The sequence below is a fragment of the Crotalus tigris genome, unplaced genomic scaffold, assembly GCF_016545835.1.
Source record: "Crotalus tigris isolate CLP2741 ecotype Arizona unplaced genomic scaffold, ASM1654583v1 scf7180000017774.6281472, whole genome shotgun sequence".
Classification (NCBI taxonomy): domain Eukaryota; kingdom Metazoa; phylum Chordata; class Lepidosauria; order Squamata; family Viperidae; genus Crotalus; species Crotalus tigris.
Genome location: NW_024096625.1, coordinates 1,746,980 through 1,768,246, shown reverse-complemented (window position 1 = coordinate 1,768,246; position 21,267 = coordinate 1,746,980). Strand labels below are relative to the sequence as shown.

At 33.3% G+C, this 21,267-nt stretch overlaps 1 protein-coding gene across 1 annotated transcript; it reads right to left on the bottom strand.

Moving 5' to 3' along the window:
- Positions 1-97: 97 nt before the first annotated feature.
- Positions 98-20,273, bottom strand: LOC120307311 (serine/threonine-protein phosphatase 6 regulatory ankyrin repeat subunit A-like). The gene is made up of 14 exons (XM_039341959.1): positions 20,168-20,273; positions 19,208-19,234; positions 18,592-18,666; positions 18,247-18,448; positions 16,868-16,955; positions 14,679-14,796; positions 12,865-13,084; positions 12,082-12,169; positions 11,906-11,989; positions 10,604-10,749; positions 5,970-6,052; positions 5,220-5,302; positions 4,471-4,562; positions 98-3,489 (listed from the first exon to the last, which is right to left on the bottom strand). The coding sequence occupies exons 3-14, from the start codon at positions 18,661-18,663 to the stop codon at positions 3,203-3,205; spliced, it is 1,563 nt and encodes a 520-aa protein (XP_039197893.1). The 5' UTR covers positions 18,664-18,666; positions 19,208-19,234; positions 20,168-20,273; the 3' UTR covers positions 98-3,202.
- Positions 20,274-21,267: the final 994 nt, after the last annotated feature.

The window sequence follows — 21,267 nt, the reverse complement described above, 5'->3', positions numbered from 1 at the left end:
AAAAATACATTATTATTCTTTTATTGAATTTTGTTGAATTGATTCATTCACTTTTTTAGAAAATACAAATAAAACTGTACTCAAAACTATTGCAATATTTAGTGATAACCTTTTATTTATTTATTTTTTTGAGAACTCATATTGTGAGGTTTGTGGAGGGAAGGATATAAAATGTAAACAAAAAATCACCATTTTCAAGGTATACATATTAAACACAACTGAACTTTCTTAGGACTAAAGGAAACTTTTCACTTTTTTTTAACAGGACTGACTGAACCTTTTCAGGAGACTTCTATTGCACTGTATCAAGTGTTGAGTGTAACCTCTGCTTTTATTTTATATCCAATTAATTATAGAAAAGCACTTAAGGATTCTTTACTATAGAAGCATATTCACTTCAAAAGCTGTGTCACCTTTTATTCAACTGCTTTTGTTTTAACATTACATTCTGACTGTAGGTAGGAAACTGACTTGAGTAGATCTCCCTAGAACAAACTAAAATCAATGCATTATTGGCATCTTGGGATATAAACTGGACTATAAGATGTTGATGTAGTGGTCAAGGAGGAACAGTGTATTTGTATTTCACATGAGAGGGCTGAGTTGAGGGGAGATTTGCCTAGGACCTCAGATCTAAGACTTCTGAAATATGAAGTATATCAAATATGAGTTTTATGTTGTTTCATATGCTGTCTTTTACAGCAAAATTAGTATTAAATTTTGGAATATTATTACAGTATTCTTTTTATTCTTTGCAAATATTGTACTTATTACTGTTGTCTTAGTTTTACTGGTTCCAGACTTTTATCTGAATTGTGTGTCAGTTATAATCTTCGAAATTATCAAGCAGTTATCTTTTGTCTACCTTCTTGTATTTCCTGCTTATATTCCAAAAGACACTATGTCCTAACCATATTGGACCAGAAAAATCAGATCTAAATGAAAAAATAAGGAATACATTATTTATCAGTTTTAGCTGATTTTAGCTGCTCTGGGTTGAATTATAAGGATCTGAATAGAATTGCATCTTTTTAAAACTGGTTAACATATATTTTATTTTGTTGCTAATTGTTGATATATCGATCAATGAAAGCTATTGGAGGATATTATTTAAGGAAGGTAAATATGACTTTACTGCTTTATTATGTTTTCTTTTGCCTGCCTAAAGATTTTGAGAAAAATACAAAACAATGATTTGATTATTGAGTAAAACAAGTAACTAAATGCCTCATAGTTCATCATTATTCAAATGTTCCAAAAGTTGGTAGCTTCATTTATAAAATAAACAATGCTTTCAGAGTTAATTGTGAAGTAAAAAGGAAGTCTTATGAAGAACATGTTCATACTCAGCTAATTACTAGGCTTTTATATCTTTTCCATTTTAGACATTATGTATATAAAGTGATACAGAAAAGAAAACCTCAGACTTTCAAGATTTTCAACTGCCCAATAACAATATCTATGATTTTTTCAGAAATTAAATCCAGTTAAAATAAAAAGATGAGGTCTCCAAAATATATATTTAAATATCTGAATTACTGCTAATTCAAATACTAGTTAAGCTAATTATTGCTTTAGAATCAAGAAAATTAAAAAGCATTGCACAATAAGGTTTATAAATCTGAGGTTTCAATACAATAAATTTGAATTAATTCTCAATACTCCATAATGATACATAAATTGTTCATTAAATACAACTCTCACATTTGAATTTTATTATACTCTGTAAAATATACACAGGAATCTTGATGTACTGAAAGGAGTGCAGGTAAGTACAGTATTCAAGCAAATGCTATTTCTATGTACATGCTCATTAATTCTTCAAAAAACCCACAAAATTATCAAATAGATCAAAATACTGTTTTGTGTTTTCACACTATGTTCAGAAAACAAGCTGATAGTTTGCAATGGTATTAAGGTTTCCAGTTTCACAATACAAAAAAAGATAAAAGATAGGGATCCATTTGCTATAACCTTATCAAGCAAGATAGTCTCACATGTACATAACCAAAGCAACCAAATAAATACTTCTATTTTAACAAACAAACTTGAGAGGAAAATGCCATTCTTCCATTTTTAGTTATTTGCAGGAGCCTATTATAAATTAGACAAACACAGGTAACAGAAGGATCTGCATCATTTAAAAAATTATAAATGAAGCTCTTCTGTATGTTTCTAAAATCCGACATTGTACCTTTTTGGTAATAGAGTAACAATATTTTATCATATTATCTTCAGTCATATTCTTAGCCTTAAAAACATTTTAATTATATGTACACAAATAGAGGCACCAATATCATTCACTAAATTTAGTAAAACATTGGGTGAATTGTAAGAAATAGTATTCTATAAGGCGTCTAACAAAGTATCAGGATATTGCAGTTTTATTTTTGATGCAGTTTGACTTACTCAAAGAATTCCCGTTGGTGTGTTTGTTTGTGTATCTTTGCGTCTCTCTCTCTTTTTTCTATTTGTGTAATAAAAGAAAGCTAGTGATTTACTACGTTGCTGTTTTTGTACTCATTTTACTTTGACAATTCCTGGTTCAGCTAGTAACAGCTTTAATACCTTAAAAGCCTAACAAATTATAAGCTGTATTTTTGTGGTATATTTAATAGTGTCGGAAGGATATCAGATGATTAAAACAACAAATCAACAGTTAAAACCAATGTGAGATTAATTGCTAGTTATAATTTAAGGGATGGTTAAGACTATTACTTATTTAAGCTGTTCAAGTGTTCTCAAAAAGGGTTTTTTAAATTTAAAAAAAGTTTTAAGTTATTTGGTCCTTTGGCAATTTGCAGCATAAACAATGCCTCCTGTCCCAAACTCAATTATTGCCTTCAAAATGATCTTAGTTTTTGCAGTTAAGATTTGAATGTATTGTCCATTTTGTTCTATAATTGCATATTTGTTTATAGAAAGATGCACAACTTTATTGGGATTATTCACTGAAACCAATACATTGCAATTAAATAACATTCTAGATAATTGTTTTCACCACAGATTCCAACCATTTCTTTTGCATAACCTTCTTTTAAAAAAACTCTTGAATCATATTTTTTGTTGTGTCCCCATACTTTCGTTAAAGGAATATTTTCCTTGGGCTATCCTTTTTTTGTATTCAGCAAGACTGCTTTCTCCAATAACAAACTGGAAATTCAGCAAGTAAGTTCACTTCTCAGACCTCTAATGGAGCTTTTTAATATGTTTCAGAATCTGAGTCATTAAGTTCATCTTCTTCTGTATATGGATAGCCATCTTCCCTCCCAATGTTGTTGAAACTACAATAAGAACTATGTTCACTTCGGGTAATTGGTGAAGAATCAAAGGTGACTGTTTTTGAACTGGTGGTATAATGATTAATGGAATTAAATGTAAGAGAAGATATTTGGCTGCTTGATGAAACAGGCATCATTGTAGCCAGAATGAGAGCCAAGCAGTCAGCCACATCTTTATTGGGAGCACAGGCCAATGCTGGTGTATAACCTAGAGACAAGAGAAATGTAGTAATTTTCTTTTCTTTTACTTTCTTTCAGTTCTGTCAGTGGATGTAAAAGCAAAATGCATTATGCTTAAAAAACAAATATATGATTATTCTGACTGCATTATAATTTTGCTTTTTAAATTAAATAATTATGGGGCCAGACCTTTGAAAAACATTAGCACATATTCCTGAAATCATTAAAAATAATTAAAAATAGAAATGAATCAGAACTTCTAATGTGAAAGATACACAATCTATTACAACTAAACCAAGATATTAGAAGCAACGTTATTGGACAAGTTGGTTATTAAAATACCCTAAATAACAGGTAACATGTAATAGCCAAAAGATTATTTAATATCATGAATACCTTCTCGATGCCACTAAACCCATTTCTACTGAAAATTGGTAATGCAATTTCATGACATTTTGGGAAATGCTAAAAATATTATATTGTAAGCCATAAAACAGCCTCCTTCGACATCAAATGTTTGTCTATTATTTCTTTACAGAATATCACACTGTTTTTCTCTAAAGCAAATATAGAGAGAGGAAAAATATCTGTGAATAACAAAAGGTGCACTTGTGATGGGATGCTGATAAGTAACCTTCTGAATGCCAATTCCCCCATCCTTAAGAAACACATATTTGGCAAGATTTATTTATAAATCCATTCATAGATTATAGCTAAAGCAATAGAGAAAAAGTCTATAATTTGGCATGGACTTGTTCAGTATCTTTTTAAAGAAATGTCATGTGTATAACTGTATTTAAAAAATGGAAGAAAATATTTGCAATAAATTTACTATATTCACATTATAGAAACCATCAAAGGAACCATTAAATTCATGGATAAATCCCAATTGTTGTAATGACGAATTCAAGCCATCCTGTTTAAAAACAGTGAGCCTCAAAGTAGACTTCTAAGCAGCATTTGGCTTGACATGATTAGACTGGAGTTCATCCTGTTTTCATCCACTTACCATTTTCATCTACTGCAAGTACACTTGCTCCTTTCCCCAGAAGTTCTTGAACTACAACTGTTAATCCATTTCGTGCAGCAACATGTAAAGGCCTGTGGAGAAAACCCACAAAGAATGAAAACACTGCAACAAAAAATAAACAATGTACACAAGAATCAATATACAGCAATGTTTTATAGCTAGCATTTCTTTTTTGTATCTTTAGCACTAGAAATTTGGATGTAAATTGTAACAAAAAGCATTTCTAGAACAAGAAAAAGAACAATTCTCAATTCATTTGAATAAATTATCCAAAAATGACTGCATGATTTAAGCATAAAAATATTTGTAACCAATAAATAAGCATAATTATTAAGCAGATCTATAAATTGCTTGTTATATGTCTATAGAGTTAATAGTGAGAATATGTAACTAGTGAATCTATATTTCATGAAATTAGGCAGCTATATGGATTTCAATCTACTTGTATCTAAATGTTTATGATTAACACTATCTGTTATATTATTTGCACTACACAGACTGCTTAGGATTAATGACATTGAAAAAAGCTTTTAAATCCATAGATTATTGTAGTCTGTTTATAAACAATAGTTAATGTTAACTTCTTTATTGTTTAGATGACAAAAATTATGATTAACTCAAAAGGGAAAGAGTTTTCTCTCAGCCATGAGACCAAGAGCACATAAACCAAGGTTAATCTTTCACTACAAAAATATGGCATAATAGTGTACCAAATAGTATTTGCTTACGTTTGCAATGCTGTATTGGTGGCATTGATCAGATTTCTATCTGTAATCTTCTCTAATATTAACAAGGCACTAGTTTCATGACCCTAAAAAAAGAGAGAAAGAAAGATTGGTATGTTATTTCTCTTTTTAAAAAAAGCAATATCTATTTCTTCAAGGCTTAGAAAACATCAGCTTCTACTCTTGAAATAATCCATAACAAATGTATTTAGACACATAAGGAACACATAGCTGGAATTTTATTGACAAATAAGAAATAATATGGTCTACTAGATAGTTTATTAAATAGAGTTCATGGCTGGCTCAAGGTTTTTGAATATTCTATATAATACTTCACTTGCCTTTACACTAGTGGCTATATTTCCTGTTTCTAAAAAAAAAATCTCTTGCTTCTTTTCATTGAGGTATCACCCTGCTTTTCTTTTTGCCAAATCCAGTGCCTAGATATGTTTTATGGAAATGGAATGTTATATAAATAAAATAGTTCAGGAATAAAATAAATTAAACCCTTAGATTCTTGTTAAAAATGTGTTTTTCGCTCATTATCTTGTTATGACCAAGAAATAATAATCAGAAAGAATCCCTTCTATTCTCACCACATATAATTGTAGAGAAGAAATATTTACTTCCTACTGCAGTTGAAATGGTGTACTGCCACTGCTGGTCTGGAGCAGCTTAATTTATCAAGAAAAAATTACAAGAACAGCAGCAGCAATACATCACAGAAGCTTCAAATCAGAAAATCGTATATACCTTACTGCAGGCCAGATGTAGTGCAGTGTTTTTACACTTATCTTGCAAAGTCAGATCAGCTTTAGCACTGCTAACCAATACCTCTGGGGAAAAAATAGAATACTCTATTAACTAAAAAGCTAAATTTGTCAACACTTGCATGGTATACATTTATACTCTAAAATTCATTTCTTATCAACAGAGATTATTCATGGCTCTGATATGAAAATAATTTGAAAGACTTCTGAATTAATTTTTTATTCTGTAATGCTGATTGCTCATTATTCATGCAGTGGATTAGAAAGTCTATTCAGCCCTGTTAAAATGCTAGGTTTTTGAAATGTAAAAAATTCAGATCAAGATAAATAATTTTAGAATTCTTTTCACCTTTAATATACCATATAAGCTATACAATTCAATTGAAAAACAAACTAAAATTGCTTAATGAGGAAAAAATAAAAATAATAATGTGGCTCATAGGTGTTCATATCCTTTATAAGTAGGGATTAACTAATTACACTCAAACTGATATTAAATTGTAGTCAATACACACCTCCATTCCCTTAAGATTCGATCAAGCCCATATATTAAATTCAGCTGCTCTACTGGGATTTTTCTGACAGCCATGGTCTGCAAAAAGCTTACAAAACATCAGAAGGATCTTATTGTTAGAAGGTATTAATCAAGAAAAATGTACAATTTTTTTTTAGTGCACTGGATATACTGTATCATGGAATACAGTGAAGACTGTCATCCACATATGGAGAATATATGGCACAATAGTGACCTTATCAAGAATTCGATGTCCTTCCAAAAATGATGAAAAAACAAGAAGAAAAGTACTCTGAGAGGCTGCCAAGGGGCCTATAGCAACATTAAAGGAACTGTAGGAATTACTGGTAAGCACTGGTTGCTTACTACATGTGACAACAATCTCCCATACTATTCTGAGCTGTGGGGTAAGGTGGCAAGACAGAAGCCTTTTCTTATAAAGAACAATATCCAAGTCTGGCTAAATTTTGCAAAAACATATATCAAGTCTGACAAAAGCCATGTGGGAAAACATATTATGGTCCGATAAGACCAATGTAGAATTTTTTTGGCCATAATTCCAAAAAGTAGATTTGATGCAAAAACAACACTGCATCACCAAAAGTACACCATACCTATAGTGAAGCATGCTGGTGACAATATTATACTTCGGGACTGCTTTTCTTCAGGTTGAACTTGGGCATTAGTCAAAATGGAGAGGATTTTGGCACAAAACATTCAATCCTCTGCTAAAATATTAAAGATGAATTTCACCTTTAACATGACAATGACCCAAAGCATACTTCCAGATCAACAACAACAAAAAAAAATTGCTTCATCAGAAGAAGATCAAAGTTTTGAAATGGTCCGCCCAGAGCCAGGATCTGAATCCAACAAAATATCTGTAGGGTGACCTAAAGAGGTCTGTGGACAGGAGATGCCCTTGCAATCTTTGGATTTGGAGCGCTTTTGCGAGGAACAGTGGGCAAAGATTCCCTAGGCAAGATAAGCCATGCTAATAGGTTTCTGCCCCAAAAGACTGAATGCTGTCATAAAATCATTTCAACAAAGTATTAGTTTAAGGATGTGTATCTTTATGCAACCACATTATTGTATGTCTATTTTTTTCCCTTAAATATTTCAACTTGTTTTTCAATTGAGCTATACAGTTTATATGTTGTATTAAAGGTGGAAAGAATTCTGAAGTGATCTATCTTGGTCTGATTTTTTTTACATCTCAAAAACCTGGCATTTTAACCAGAATATGTAGACTTCCTATACTTACTGTATAAGTTTCAAATGCCTCTTGAAAGGCAAAATTAATTTAATCCTACAACTGAAATTATAAAACTGAAAAGATAGGATAAATTAATATTAAGATATATTAAAAGTGCTATAGGGATGATAGTCAGGAAATATTGTGCACTGCGACCAGAAAGTAGGAACAGAAATAAGGTCTAAAAATTGCAACTATAGGTAGTTCTCGGTTCATTCTGTTGTTTGGTCAGCTACCATTCAAAATTATGAGACTTTAAAAGAGGAGATGGGATGGCCCCATCGGTTGTTAGCTCTGATGATGAGGATGAACTGGAACCAGGGTCATCAGATAGGACAGTGGTGGCGAACCTATAGCACGGGTGCCAGAGATGGCACTCAGAGCCCTCTCTGTGGGCACGCGTGCCGTTGCCCCAGTCCTAGGCCTTCAGCTGGGTTTTATAAAACCTTTTCCCTTTAGGCCTCCACTGCCATGTACAAAAAAAAAAAAAGTTCAATCAGTCAGTCAATTTCAACTTCTCGTGGAAAAAAAAAATCTTGCAAAGTTGGAATTGATTGATTGAACTTTTTAGTCCCACCCAGTCTGCTGTTACCACTGCAGCCACACCCACCCAATGGGCCACACCCACCCAATGGGCCACATCCACCCGGCACCCGACGATGCATAAGTGGGTTTTGGGTTGCAGTTCGAGCACTCGGTCTCTAAAAGGTTCGCCATCACTGAGATAGGGGTTACCATGGATTCCCAGGAGCACTCAGAGAACCCAGTGGCTAAGAATCTCAGATCGTCAAGCATCAGGGGAAGCGACCCACCAGATGAATAGCCACTCACAGAAGCAAAAGAAACAGAGACACAGCTGCTGCCAGTTAGTGCTCTAGAGTGGCAAAAGGCTGCCTCCAATGAAGAACAGCTGCTACACCTACCCAATCCACGGACATGAAGAGAGAAATAAAGGGAAGCACAGAGGCAGCTACTTGCGAGGAAGCAATCTCGTCCCTCCTAATGAGAAACACTGTATTTGGAATTATTTAACCAGGTGTGTGGGATGGCATTGGAGACAGCCATTCACTTTATCAGCATATAACATCTTCAGCTCTGCGATTCCAGTACCCAGCTCTCATGGAGTTTGGATTTGTCTTGTCAGTTCTGCAGTTCTTGGGACTTCAACTTAAGACTGCTCACTGCTGGACTGTCTAGTGGAACTTGTTATAAGGTGTATGTATCTTTTGAAATTTGTAGAACAACCTATTGGCTTTGTTCCATTGCTCGTCTGAGTTTTACATCTGTTGTTTTGGGATTAACTTATTGAACTTCTTGCATTTGGAGACCATCTACTAGTTTGGGGTTTTGTAACTTGAGGTTTTTTGGGGAAATTACTTTAGCAAGGTAGTTGTTTAATAAACATACTCTGCTCGCACCTATTGCCATTTGCATGTCTTGGGTCAGAAGAGGAGACTTATGACTGGTCCTCAAAATTGTATTTGTTGCAATGTTCCCATATGATTACAATTTAGATGCTTGGTAACTGCTCATGATTATGATGGTCACAGCATCATATTGTCATATGATTGCTATTTGCAACCTTCAGTGCTGGCTTTCAACAAGCAAAGTCAATGGGGAAGCTGTCAAGAGGGCGCAAATGGCAATCACATGTCATCATATTCATAACTGGGTGGGATTCACTTAATGATTTACAACTGGAACTGCTATCATAAGTTGCCACTATCTTGTGATGTTGTATTTTACCCACAGAGTTCTTGGTCCCAATTACCACTGAAAACTGAGGACTACCTACAGTATATTTAGGTTTACTTCACTATACAGTGGTGCTTAAAAGTTTGTTTCAATATTTCTGCACAATGGCCTAAAATGTGCTATGTTCTTGGTACAAGTCACAGATAAAGATAAACATCTCCCAAAATACTACACATTTTGCTCTTGATGTGATCTTAGTTGAATTCTTAGAGAATTCAATGTTGTTGAATTGCCTTCATTTGTACATGATCTGGATGATGATGAACTGGTCAAATCCAAAATCTTTGTAAACAATTTGGTCACGCTTTCCAGCAACTGTTTTTTAGAGATCCACTGAAATCTGTTTTGTTTCAGCCCTGGCACACCTCCATATTCCTGAGTTATGAAGATCAGATTTTGATAGTGAATATACCCAGAATTCTGTTCTTTAAATAAGGCAGGATCTCTCACACTCAAACTTATCATTTCATTATTTAAAAGAGTTTTAATTTCCCATTCAAATGATAATCATAGATTATTCCATAATTTTGCCACAGAAAATATGTAACTTTGGATTATTTTCCAACCTACATATTTGTGTGCTATATAACTTTGGGTCAAATTTATGCAGAGATACTGAATATTCAAAAGGATTTACAAACCTTTAAGTACAATTGTAAGAAAAGATTTGCTGATGGAAAGATCTATAACAGTTTCAAGTGGAGGCTGGGCAGCTACCTTCTGAGCAAAGTCTAACCAGTTTCTTTTAATTTCACAACTCTATGTAAGACTACTAGATCTGGCCAGCAACAATGACCATTAGATGGTAGCAAAGAATCAGAACTGCCTGTGTCTCTTTGCTGTCATCCACAGGTTGTCAGACTTTCGCTACACGGATTTGTTAATTCTACTTCAAGGAACAATATGCTTATACAAAGCTTTACATTTTTAGCTATAAATCCAATTCGATTATTAAAAAATAGAGAATATTGTTTGCTTGAATTTCTGGGCTGACCTAGGTACTTTTTATTTAAAATGTTTGATTCTAATGCTGTTTTTTTACAGTAATATATTATTGGCTAACAGTAATAATAAAAATTAGCTTTTGTCTTACCAACTGTATTTGTTTGCCCATTTTCTGCAGCCATCATTAAAGGTGTCTTCCCAGAAGAATCTACAGAGTTTACTTGTGCATTATGGCTAAGCAAAAGCTGTAAACACTCTACGTGATCTGTAAAGGCTGCTGCATGGAGAGGTGTTCTAAGAAGGAAAAGAAACATGATCTTAGAACCAAGAATCAATGTAACTCTAATACAGCCATGATTTTATATAGAAGGAGAACCTATATTAATAAATCTTTAAAAATATCTAAAAAGTTTAATTTGAATTTGGAAGAACATAAGGGAAGAACACAAAAAAAATATAAAATGTTGCAACTCATGATGCTGCTCACATCCAGAATAAATATTTATATTATAGCACTCACCAACTCTGGGTAGTTTACAAAATATAATACTAAATTATATATAAAGCCTAGGAACAAACCAAGATTTTAAGATTTTATTTTTTTTTTAATATCAGCAGAGAGGATGCCATTCATATCTCTTTGGGACTGTGACGGAAAAGGCTATGCTGCCTAGATTCCACAAGATGGGAGCAATTAATAAAAGGGACCTAGAATACATCCACTCTGCCTGAATATGGGGGGGGGGAATAAACAATGGGAGAAAGATGTTCCCTCAGGTAACCAGATCCTATGTTATGAAGGATTTTAAAGATAACAACCAGCACATTGAATTGCACCCAGCAGCCAATTAGCAGCTAATTTAGTTCATATAATAGTAATGACACAAGTGCCCATTACTGCTTGTATTGCTGCATTGTGAGCCAATTATAGATTCCAAATAGAGCATGCTGCAGTAGCGCAGTTGTGAGATGACCAAAATGTGAGCGACTATCTGCAGGCCAAAAAAAGAATGCAATCGGTGCATAAGATGTATCTGTACAAAGGCCTCCTAGCCACAATTGATACCTGCTCTTTGAACAGTAGCTATAGTTTCAGGAGGACCCCTAAATGTGCATCAGTCTTCAATGGAGAAGTACAACATCATCCAAGACCAACAATGGAGATATCTCTGTCAGAGGAGGGAGGTGGAGTCACTGTTATGTCAAGATTGAGCCATAGTCTGTTTCTCCCCATCTAGCCTCTAGTCACTAGATAAGTATCTTGACAGTCTCCCTTACTTAGGCTAGGGCAGGGGTAGGAAACCTTGGCTCTTTTATGACTCGTGGACTTCAACTTCAACTCCCAGAATTCCTGAGCCAGCACAGGAATAAAAGAGCCAAGGTTGCCTACCCCTGGACTAGGGTAATTAACATACTTAGTATTTTTCTTGTATAGTATTTCCAACTTTACCTTGCCTTTGCATCTGTAGAATTTACAATTCCTGATCCCAGTATATCAATTAGCATTTCAGCAGCACCCTCGTTATCATTTATCCTATCAAAGAATTTTAAAAGAAATTAATTCCACAACCAAAGTTTGATAAAAGATATAATGAAGTATTTTGGGGTCGTACAGAATTTGCTTACACTGCACAATGTAATGGACTGAAAGAATTTCCTTCCATTTTCTGAAAAACTTCCTGATCCAAAAGAAATTCCACACAATAGTCGTGACCTAAAAGTTTTAAATACCAGAGGGTAAGCACACAATACAATTCATTTTTTATTATTAAGGAATATATATACATATAACTCGCTGCAATATATAACTATCCTGGTATAAAAAACTCCTTTTTTATAACACTGTAATCCCTTAATTTGGGGTAGAGTCTGGGCAACTGAATGGAGCTGAGCACTTATGGCCGGATGCCCTTCCTAACGCCATACAGAGTTCACAACAGATGTTTATTTCTTGTTCCCTAAGAGAGAAGCATCTGCTGCTACCTTGGATTAAATTTGCAACCTTCCGTGTGGGAGGCAAGCAGCTTCATCACTAGGCCACCACACTGCTCATCCATTATTTGGATATGTGTGTGCATATGTATTTCAGATATTCAGCAGCAATAATTATAGGATAAAATCAAAAGTGAGGTTGTACATGTGTAGGTTTTTATATTCCTTTTTACTTCTAGATATTTAAAATCTGCCTAAGCTTCATAATTGGTTGCTTTTTTATAAATTTGCTGATTATATATTCTATGACTAATCACTTTACAATATTTTGAAGAGATTTCATATATACATATCAACATAACAAGCGCCTGGAAACATACAACTGCTTTTGGCAAGAATCTTTTCATTCCTGTAGCATTTTAGGAATTTAATTTATTTTCTTCCACTTTCCCTCCGAAACAATAGTTCTTTTCTTACCATTGTAACATGCCCAATGCAATGATGTATATCCCTGATTGTCTGTCAGAGCAGGTATCATATCCCCAGATGACAATGATTGTAAGAGTGCTCCTAATACCCCAATATGTCCACAAGCAGCAGATAAATGTATAGGTGTACGTCCTCTGCAGTCTCGTAGGGTGGCTTTTGCACCATGATGAAGCAGTGCTTCTACGCATTCCTCATGCCCAGTAACAGCCTGAGAAAAAATTTTAAAAATGTGCATTATGCATATAGGCACTTGTAGATATAAAAAAAATAAAAATGCTGTTCTATCCAACCAGCTTTCAGCTATTTTACTACAGCTACTTTATTAATATAAAAACTAATATGCAATATAGTTGTTTATTAGTTTTTATATCAATAAAGGAGCAAAGCTACCAATAGAAGAGAATATTTATAGCTCAGGGTAGAACTATGGAGTTCTTGGTGCTTTCTGAGCTTGGCTATTTTCATGCAGACCTTTAATTATCTAAGTAGGGTGATGTTACTGCATTAAAGATCTTCTAGTGCATTGAAAATATTACCTAGTTGGCTAACACACACACACACACACACACACACACACACACACACACACACACGCTCAGAGAGTACAACGGAGCAAAGGTAGACAGCTGTGGATATAAAAAGTCAGATGTGATCTTGTGATTAATCTATTTTGTTCCATAGTTTATCTGGCTGACCATGCCTTTAATCAAATACATTCATACACATCTGAGCTAAAACCTAAACAATTATATTCAGGCTGATGTCCTGGATTATACTAAAACATCTACACTAAATTGTAGATGATATATAATCAAATCAAAAGTATAGCTTTGACTTGATTCTCCAACTTTAGAAGTACTTTTGCTTTGGACAAATTTCCTGTCCTGCTATGGACAAAGGTTTAAGATCTTCAGTCCTGACATTCAAGGCATAGAATTGCTTCCTATCAATTGCCCTAGTAATGTACTCTTAAATATTAAGATTCTTGTCTAATTATTGTTTGCTAAGAGTATCATTTTAATAAATGTCCATTCTGTTTTCTGATAAATATATTTTCTTGTATTGCTTTAGTTCTTTTCCCCAGCCTAGGATACCACACAGAATTTAATATAAGAAAATAAAGAAGTTTTGGGCAATATCCTTATGTTATAAATTATCAGTTCCATAAATGGTGAGATTCTGAAATAAAAAATAAAACATATTTAGCAATTTATTCTATCTCACAGATGCAAGCAGTGTTAAGAACAATTTTCTGTATGTTTGTCAATGCCTACTATTGAATTCCAGCTCTTGGTAGTCTATTTTCCCTTCTTATCAGTAGCTCCCTAGAAACTAAGTTGCCCATTACAGCACTTTAATCCCTTATGGCTGATGGCAAAGAGAATCTGAAATAAGAGAAAATATATTCTGCCAGACTAATTGTGATGAAAATATGAAGTTGGATACAGATGGAATATTTCTAAAGAATAAAATAATACATTGAAGATACAGTAGAAAATTGTTTTGAAGAGACACTTCCATGGTAATGTAAATTATACTTTTTAAAGTATAGGAATGAAAAATATAAGATTTATACATTCACTATGAATAATATAGATTAATACAGAACTGGATTTAGACTAAGTTAGTTGCAATACATTTTAGCACAATTAATTGCATTTAGAAGTTATGATTTCAAAGACACCTGCTTAGTCTGGATCCAACATAATATTTCTGTTACCTTAGTTGGAACTGCAGCAATGCTACCTATTGAAGCAAAGAGCAGGGTGGGGGTAGGAGGACACACCTGTTGTCTCTCTTACCCCTCTGTGTAATGCTGTTCTTCCCCATTTATCTTTGGCATCTACATTTGCTCCTTTGTTGAGGAGGGAATAGACACAATCTGTATGCCCGTTAAGAACAGACAACATCAAAGGAGTCCTGAAAGACAAAGACAAAGATGATACAATGTACAGTAACAACGTTCTATTATCATGCTCATAACCTGCCTAAATAGGCAGTGAGAAGTATACAAGGAAACCTGATCCAAGAGTTGTTAAACCTGCAACAGCGAAGTCCTGTACATTTAAATGATACAAATCATTTCCTTCTCAAAAGAACCTTATGCCTTTTACTACTTGGGTGGGAGATCACTGCAGATTATCATGGTTGTTGACCAGGAAAACTCAAAACTATCCCAGAATATATAATATTTTTTTTCATTTTTATATAGTGTTACCAGAAAACTACATAAACATATCCATGAAATCACTAGGAATCAAGCTTTTTTTTCCCTCCCTACCCCAAAAAGTAGTATGAAAAGAACTAGTGTACCAAGTCACTATACATTCTGTTCATTTTATTGTTTTACTAATATATGTACTCTCTTTTCATGACACAACCATTGGCCCCAATAGTTTTCAACATTTATGTCTAATTTCCAATCTTTCCTTTTTAGGATAGGCTGTTGAAAAGGTAAATAAACTGTAACCTCAGACGATCTGGAAGAGAGCATCTGGACCCTTTTCAATTGTGATTAAGGCTTGGATAGCATACAGAGAAACTAATGATTACACTTTTGACTTCCTGCAGGAAGCAGGATAGAAGTGCTGCAACTATCCAGTTTTTCTTGGCTCTTTTAATACAGTCAATTGTGTATACATCTGGAACTGACTGAAAGGTTTAAGAATGGGGGGCACAATGCTGCAATAGTTTTTATGCTTTGTACAGTCAGTTCCAATTGGTGTTTGCAGGGAAATAGAGGCTGAGCTTTGGATCTCTGATTTGTGGAATATCATAGGTGTTGATTATTTTGCAGCCTCTTGTTTAAGGTCTAGATGAGATCAACCATCAACAAAGGGTCTTATCATTATGCTGATAATATTCAGCTGTATATCTTGACCCTGGGTCTACTAAGTTATGCTGTTGAGATCGTATCTATCCCGGTGCCTGAAAACGTTTAGAATCTGAATGGGAAGGAACAGATTTAAAGTCATCTGTGACAAAACTCAGTGGCAGTATGTTCCCAATTCCTTTAGTATCATGGATTTGTCATCTTTAGTTCTAAATGGGGTTGCATACACTTTGACAGAACTGGTGTGTAATTTTGGGCTTTTCCTTAACTTGTAGCACCTACTCAATTAGCAGGTGATATCAACCAAATGAGGTAAACTAAACTAATACATCAATTCACAGGAAAGCTAAAACTGCTTTTATCGAGAGTCGCTATGATTACAGAATTTTGCAAATTTGATTATATTGTATAGTAGTTGGAACTTACAGTTTAGTGCAGGAGTGTCAAACTCAATTTCACTGAGGGCATCAGCATTGCGGTTGCCATTGGGGGGCCGGGTGGGTATATGGTGAGGGTGGGTGCGGCCTACTGGGCCGCATCCAGCCCCCGGGCCTTGTGTTTGACATATCTGGTTTAGCGAATTAGATAAGTGTCTTGGGTGACCTACTTCCAAACTTTATTTGGCTGTTGTGGACTTAAAATATATGCTACTCCTTACTGTCTTGGCAATGGAGCTGGTGTAATTCCATCAAGGAATTCTTCCTTACTTTGAATAAGGATAGCTATGACCAGAAAGGCCTTTATACAGAATCATCTCTTCCACTAATTGTGGCTTTTCTTGGACTGGAGTCCCTTATCACAGCTATTAGTGCATGAGTCATTTCTGTATCGACCATGGAACATTCTGATGACTTTAAGCCAAACATGCCTTCTCATAATTGTTATAATTTAGGGAGACTCTTACTGAAGCCACCTCAAACTCCCCCACAAAAAGGCAGTATATAATCAGAATAATAATGATATTCTGTAATTTATATTACATTATGTAATAATATATAATATATAACAATTGTTTTATGTATTTGATATAACAATTCATACTAATATATACATTAAAAAGGTTATGATACACTTTATAGTTATATTACATAGTTATCTGCAATGGATAATTCCACTATGCAATTTGCCTCACTTTAGATACAATTATTTGAAACTTACTGTCCATTTCCATCTTGAATGTCCACAGCATTCTGTGGTTCTGCATTTCCAATTAACAACCGCAAGCATTCTGAATGACCATTTGTAGCTGCAAAATACCATCAACAAATAGTAATCATAACCAGTGATTAAGAACAAGTCTGTTTTGAAGAGTTACTTCTACTTGTGTAATTTATCAATTTTATAATAAGTTGAATATCTAAAATATATAGCCATAAAAAACCTTGATTTATCTAAAAAATATTTAAGATGTGATAGCTATCACACTGATATATCAGTTGTTTTATGAAAATCCCGAATTTTCATGCTGAAATTAATGGATCGCCTCAAATCTGAATATATCTGTATCTAATCTACTATATGTAAATATTTTTTAAGTATGTAATTCTTTGAAATGTATTCCTTAATATAGAACTTCCTTATTTAATATGCTCTGGTTGCCAGTGTGCTTCTATGTGTGATTCAAAATATTAGTTACCATCTACAAAGCTAAAATGGTATAGAAATAAGTTATTTGAGCATCTGCTTATTTCCTATGATTTCTGCCAATAGAAATTGATCAAGCTGGTATGTGCCAGGTCCACTTGGTTAAAAAGTGCCATCTACTGGGAGCCAGGGATTATGCCTTCTACAATGATACTGGTGTTCTAGAATGAAGCCCCCTAAGATCCACATGACTCCTACCTTGATGGAGTTCCTGAAGACCTTAAAGATCTGATTGTTCTCCCAGACCCAGGGCTTGGATGAGGTATTTGTGAAAACTTTTGCTGGATGTATATTTTGTACATTTTTTTTGCCAAGCAGACAGATTATCATCTTTTTAATCTATTTTATATTGTGCTTTTATCTTGCTTTTGCTATATTGTAAGCTGCCCAGATTCAAATCAGTGAAATAAAATTAAATAAACCGATTTCTTTTAAATATAGAATTATGTGACTGTAGCATAAATTAGCAGGATTTCCTGTATACAAGAACAGTTTACTCTTATGCATTTTTGAGAGAAAAGTATATTAACAAATGTATTTTATTTTGCACTCAAGACAAAGACAAGAAAAATATTATCATTATTTTAAATATTTTAAAATGTTTAAAGCATTTTAAACTGAAATTCTTGTATAGTGTTGTAAATGTAAACAATACAGTAAGATTTTCTGCATATAGGCTTACAAATACACACACACACACACACACACACACACATCTACATAAATAAAAAGAAGAAGAAGAAAAGGATGAAAATTATACTAAGACACAAATGCTTAAAACATTTCTATAATGGACCTGCTGGAATGAAAACAGTTTAGAGAAAGGAGGGGCCATAAACATGCTTCTATCTGCAAAATAATCTTCCACTATGATATAAAAACTATGTATTTACCAGCAGCATGTATTGGTGTTCTCTTTATAACATAGTCTTTTACCAAGATAGAGGCTCCCTGATTAATGAGTACATCCACACATTCAACATGTCCCTTAAAAGCTGCAAGATCCAAAGGTGTTCTTCCATTATTGTTCCGGACATCAAGATCCAACAAAGACTGCACTAATACTTCCAAAGCTTGATGATGTCCATGATAGGCCTAAACAAAAAAATAAATAAATAAAGACATATCTTAGATGTTAGCGAAGGAAAATAATTATTGAATTGTAAATATTAAATCAGACAGATACCAGGTAGCTTTACATAATCCTACATTGAATATTGGATAAATTGAGTACTTACAGCTAAATGCAATGGACTAATTGGTGCTCTGTTCTCTGAATCATTCAGCATGTCAGACCCTGATGTTTCCATTAACTAAATAAAAATACAGTTAATAATGCAATCAATTTAACATAAATACCTAATATTCCATCTTAATTAATAGATAAGTAATATCAAGGCTTACTCTGTAAAATACAACTGTCTTTGCTAAAAAAAAAAATCCAAACATTACATGACAAATGTAGATGACTAGATAGGCAAGTGGGTGGATGGAAGACTTGTTGCATGGTGTTTTTAGCTATCTGGGGAATAATAATCTTAGATGCTTTGGATTCTATTGTAAGAAGCTGCTAGTTGGATGTCAGAATACAAAACATAGCACCTTTCTACATCTCTTTATAGCAACAATGTATTTTCCCAGTATTGGAGAAGTACCTTTCCCAGCAACCAGAAAAATTGAAAGCTGTTTCGAAAGGCTGGAGACAATACATATGAATGAATGTGCAGTCTGAAAAACTTTTAATAGAATTATACTTTATATTGTTTAATGAAGTATTTTTGATTTCTCAATTTGATTTCAACACTTCAGAATATTTATAATAAAGATTTCCAGAGCTAAGATTCTTGTACTTACAACATCTAAAGGTGTTTCATTGGCAATCTGTAATGAAATCAATTTTAATACCAGTTAAGTCTAAATGTTAAAAGATAAGTTATTCTAACAATTTAAAATTAAGCAAGATAGTTCTTGCTTAATCAATCATTCACTGAGCAACCATCCAAAGTTACAATGACACTGAATAAATGGTAATTATGAACTGTCCTTGAAGTTAAGAGAAATTCTCAAACCATTTGCTAGAAAGCAAGTGGATCTGTACTGCTTGGATACAACTATAACTGTATTTTTCTTTTTTAAAAGCAAGCAGATTCTAATTTAAAATGTATATGAAAATAGCTATATATACAATATTTATTTATTAAATTTATTTGCTGCTTATCTCATTGTGGAGCTAGTCTAAGTGGCTTCCAACAGTAAAAACAGAAAAAAAGAAGTGTAAACATAACAGTAGCAAAATAATGAAATAATATAATAAACAATGAAAATTGAATAATGAGATTAAAAGGTGGGCAGGTGGAATCAGGGAATGTAGGGGGGAGGTGGGGTTTGCTATTAATCTAGTAGTCACCTCCAGTAGTATTTAGTATGATATTGTCTACTACAGTAATTTCATCAAATCTTTAATATTATGACTATCTTTAAAAAAAACATTCAAACATGATTAAAATTGAGCCTCATGCTATATAACATTCAAATTAAAGTATTACATGATACCATGGAAATAGCACAGAATGACCACAGGCTTGATACGGTATAATAATCTGGAATCCATTTGAACAGATATATAATAAAGATTTCCAAATTTGGCAACTTTCCAAAACTCAATACTAAACTTTTATTTTCTTTATTAATTTAATTATCCATTTTTTTTCTTCTGAATTTTAAAAATAATTTATCAAAATTTACTTCTAAAACGGAGTAATGTCCTTCAATGATTATTTATTTCTAAATATAATTTACATTTATTTCTCCTACCAATTCAAGGCATAAACGATGCCCATAAGCAGCAGCATAATGAACGGCATTGTAACCTTGCTTATCTCGAATCCCTGGGTTTGCATCATTTCGAAGTAAGTATTTCAGGCACCTAAACAAAATAAATAGAATTTTAATATAATTATTCAATGGGAAGGAACAGCCTAACATGAAATAGTCATTTTTGAATCTTCTCCCATGCCCAGATGATGGTATTATGAAATATGGCAAAGACTTATATTGCTGGGGATGCAGATCTAATCCGACCTAGAGTAGTATTTTCTTACAAGTTTTCTAGGTCTGTGAAGTGATTATATACTGAAGCTTATTTTCTTACGTATAATACTATGTCCCTGCATTCTAAAGGATCTAATCTACGTTTCAAGTTTGAAAAATACTTATCTAATCAATCACAATTATCAACAATATTGCAAATAATTTGTTCCTGTAAATGTAATATTCTTTTAATTTAAATAATATGCATGTATTTGTCATCAACAGGAACCAATGTTCTTTGCATATTCAGCAGTCACAATATGGAAATCTAAAAACAAGTAGCCCACAAAAGCTTTTGATGACTTAGTTAATCTACATTAAAAAAAAAAATATTGGAAACAGTAGAATTAAGAACAAACAAATGAGACTTTGCTTCTACCTTGTTTTCTTTACTGGAAAGTTTGAGCAGGATAATTGCATTGGTAAAAAAGCTATACTATATCATTATTATCTGATTATGTAACTATATAATTAATATTTGATTGCCAAACTATGCTGAGAATCATAGAAGCTATTGGTTAGCACAATTTGAGAGGAGAGAAGGTTGAGTAAGATCTGTGTTTCAATTACAATTTTGTATATTATATTTTACAATACAAATCTTAACAAAAAAAATAATCAACATGGAATTTTTTTTCTTAATGTGTCATATACTTTAATAATAGGAATTGGTTTTTCTTTGATAACATATAAATGCTTCATAATCACACAGTTTAAATATGCAGGAGAGTAACATTACTATTACAATAGGCTGCTCTCTTTAAAAGTATTTTTCTTTTAAATATAAAGTAATCTGTCAAAAAACCTGTTTGGAAGAGAAGTAT

Bases quoted from the DNA above. Each gene is read 5' to 3' on its own strand.
- LOC120307311 (XM_039341959.1), bottom strand. From the start codon at position 18,663: ATGGAAACATCAGGGTCTGACATGCTGAATGATTCAGAGAACAGAGCA. The intron at 10,750-11,905 runs GTAAAGTTGGAA...TTTCCTTCTTAG, and splicing joins TCTACAGATGCAAAGGCAAG to AACACCTCTCCATGCAGCAG. The intron at 3,490-4,470 runs GTAAGTGGATGA...TCTTGTCTCTAG, and splicing joins ACTTGCAGTAGATGAAAATG to GTTATACACCAGCATTGGCC.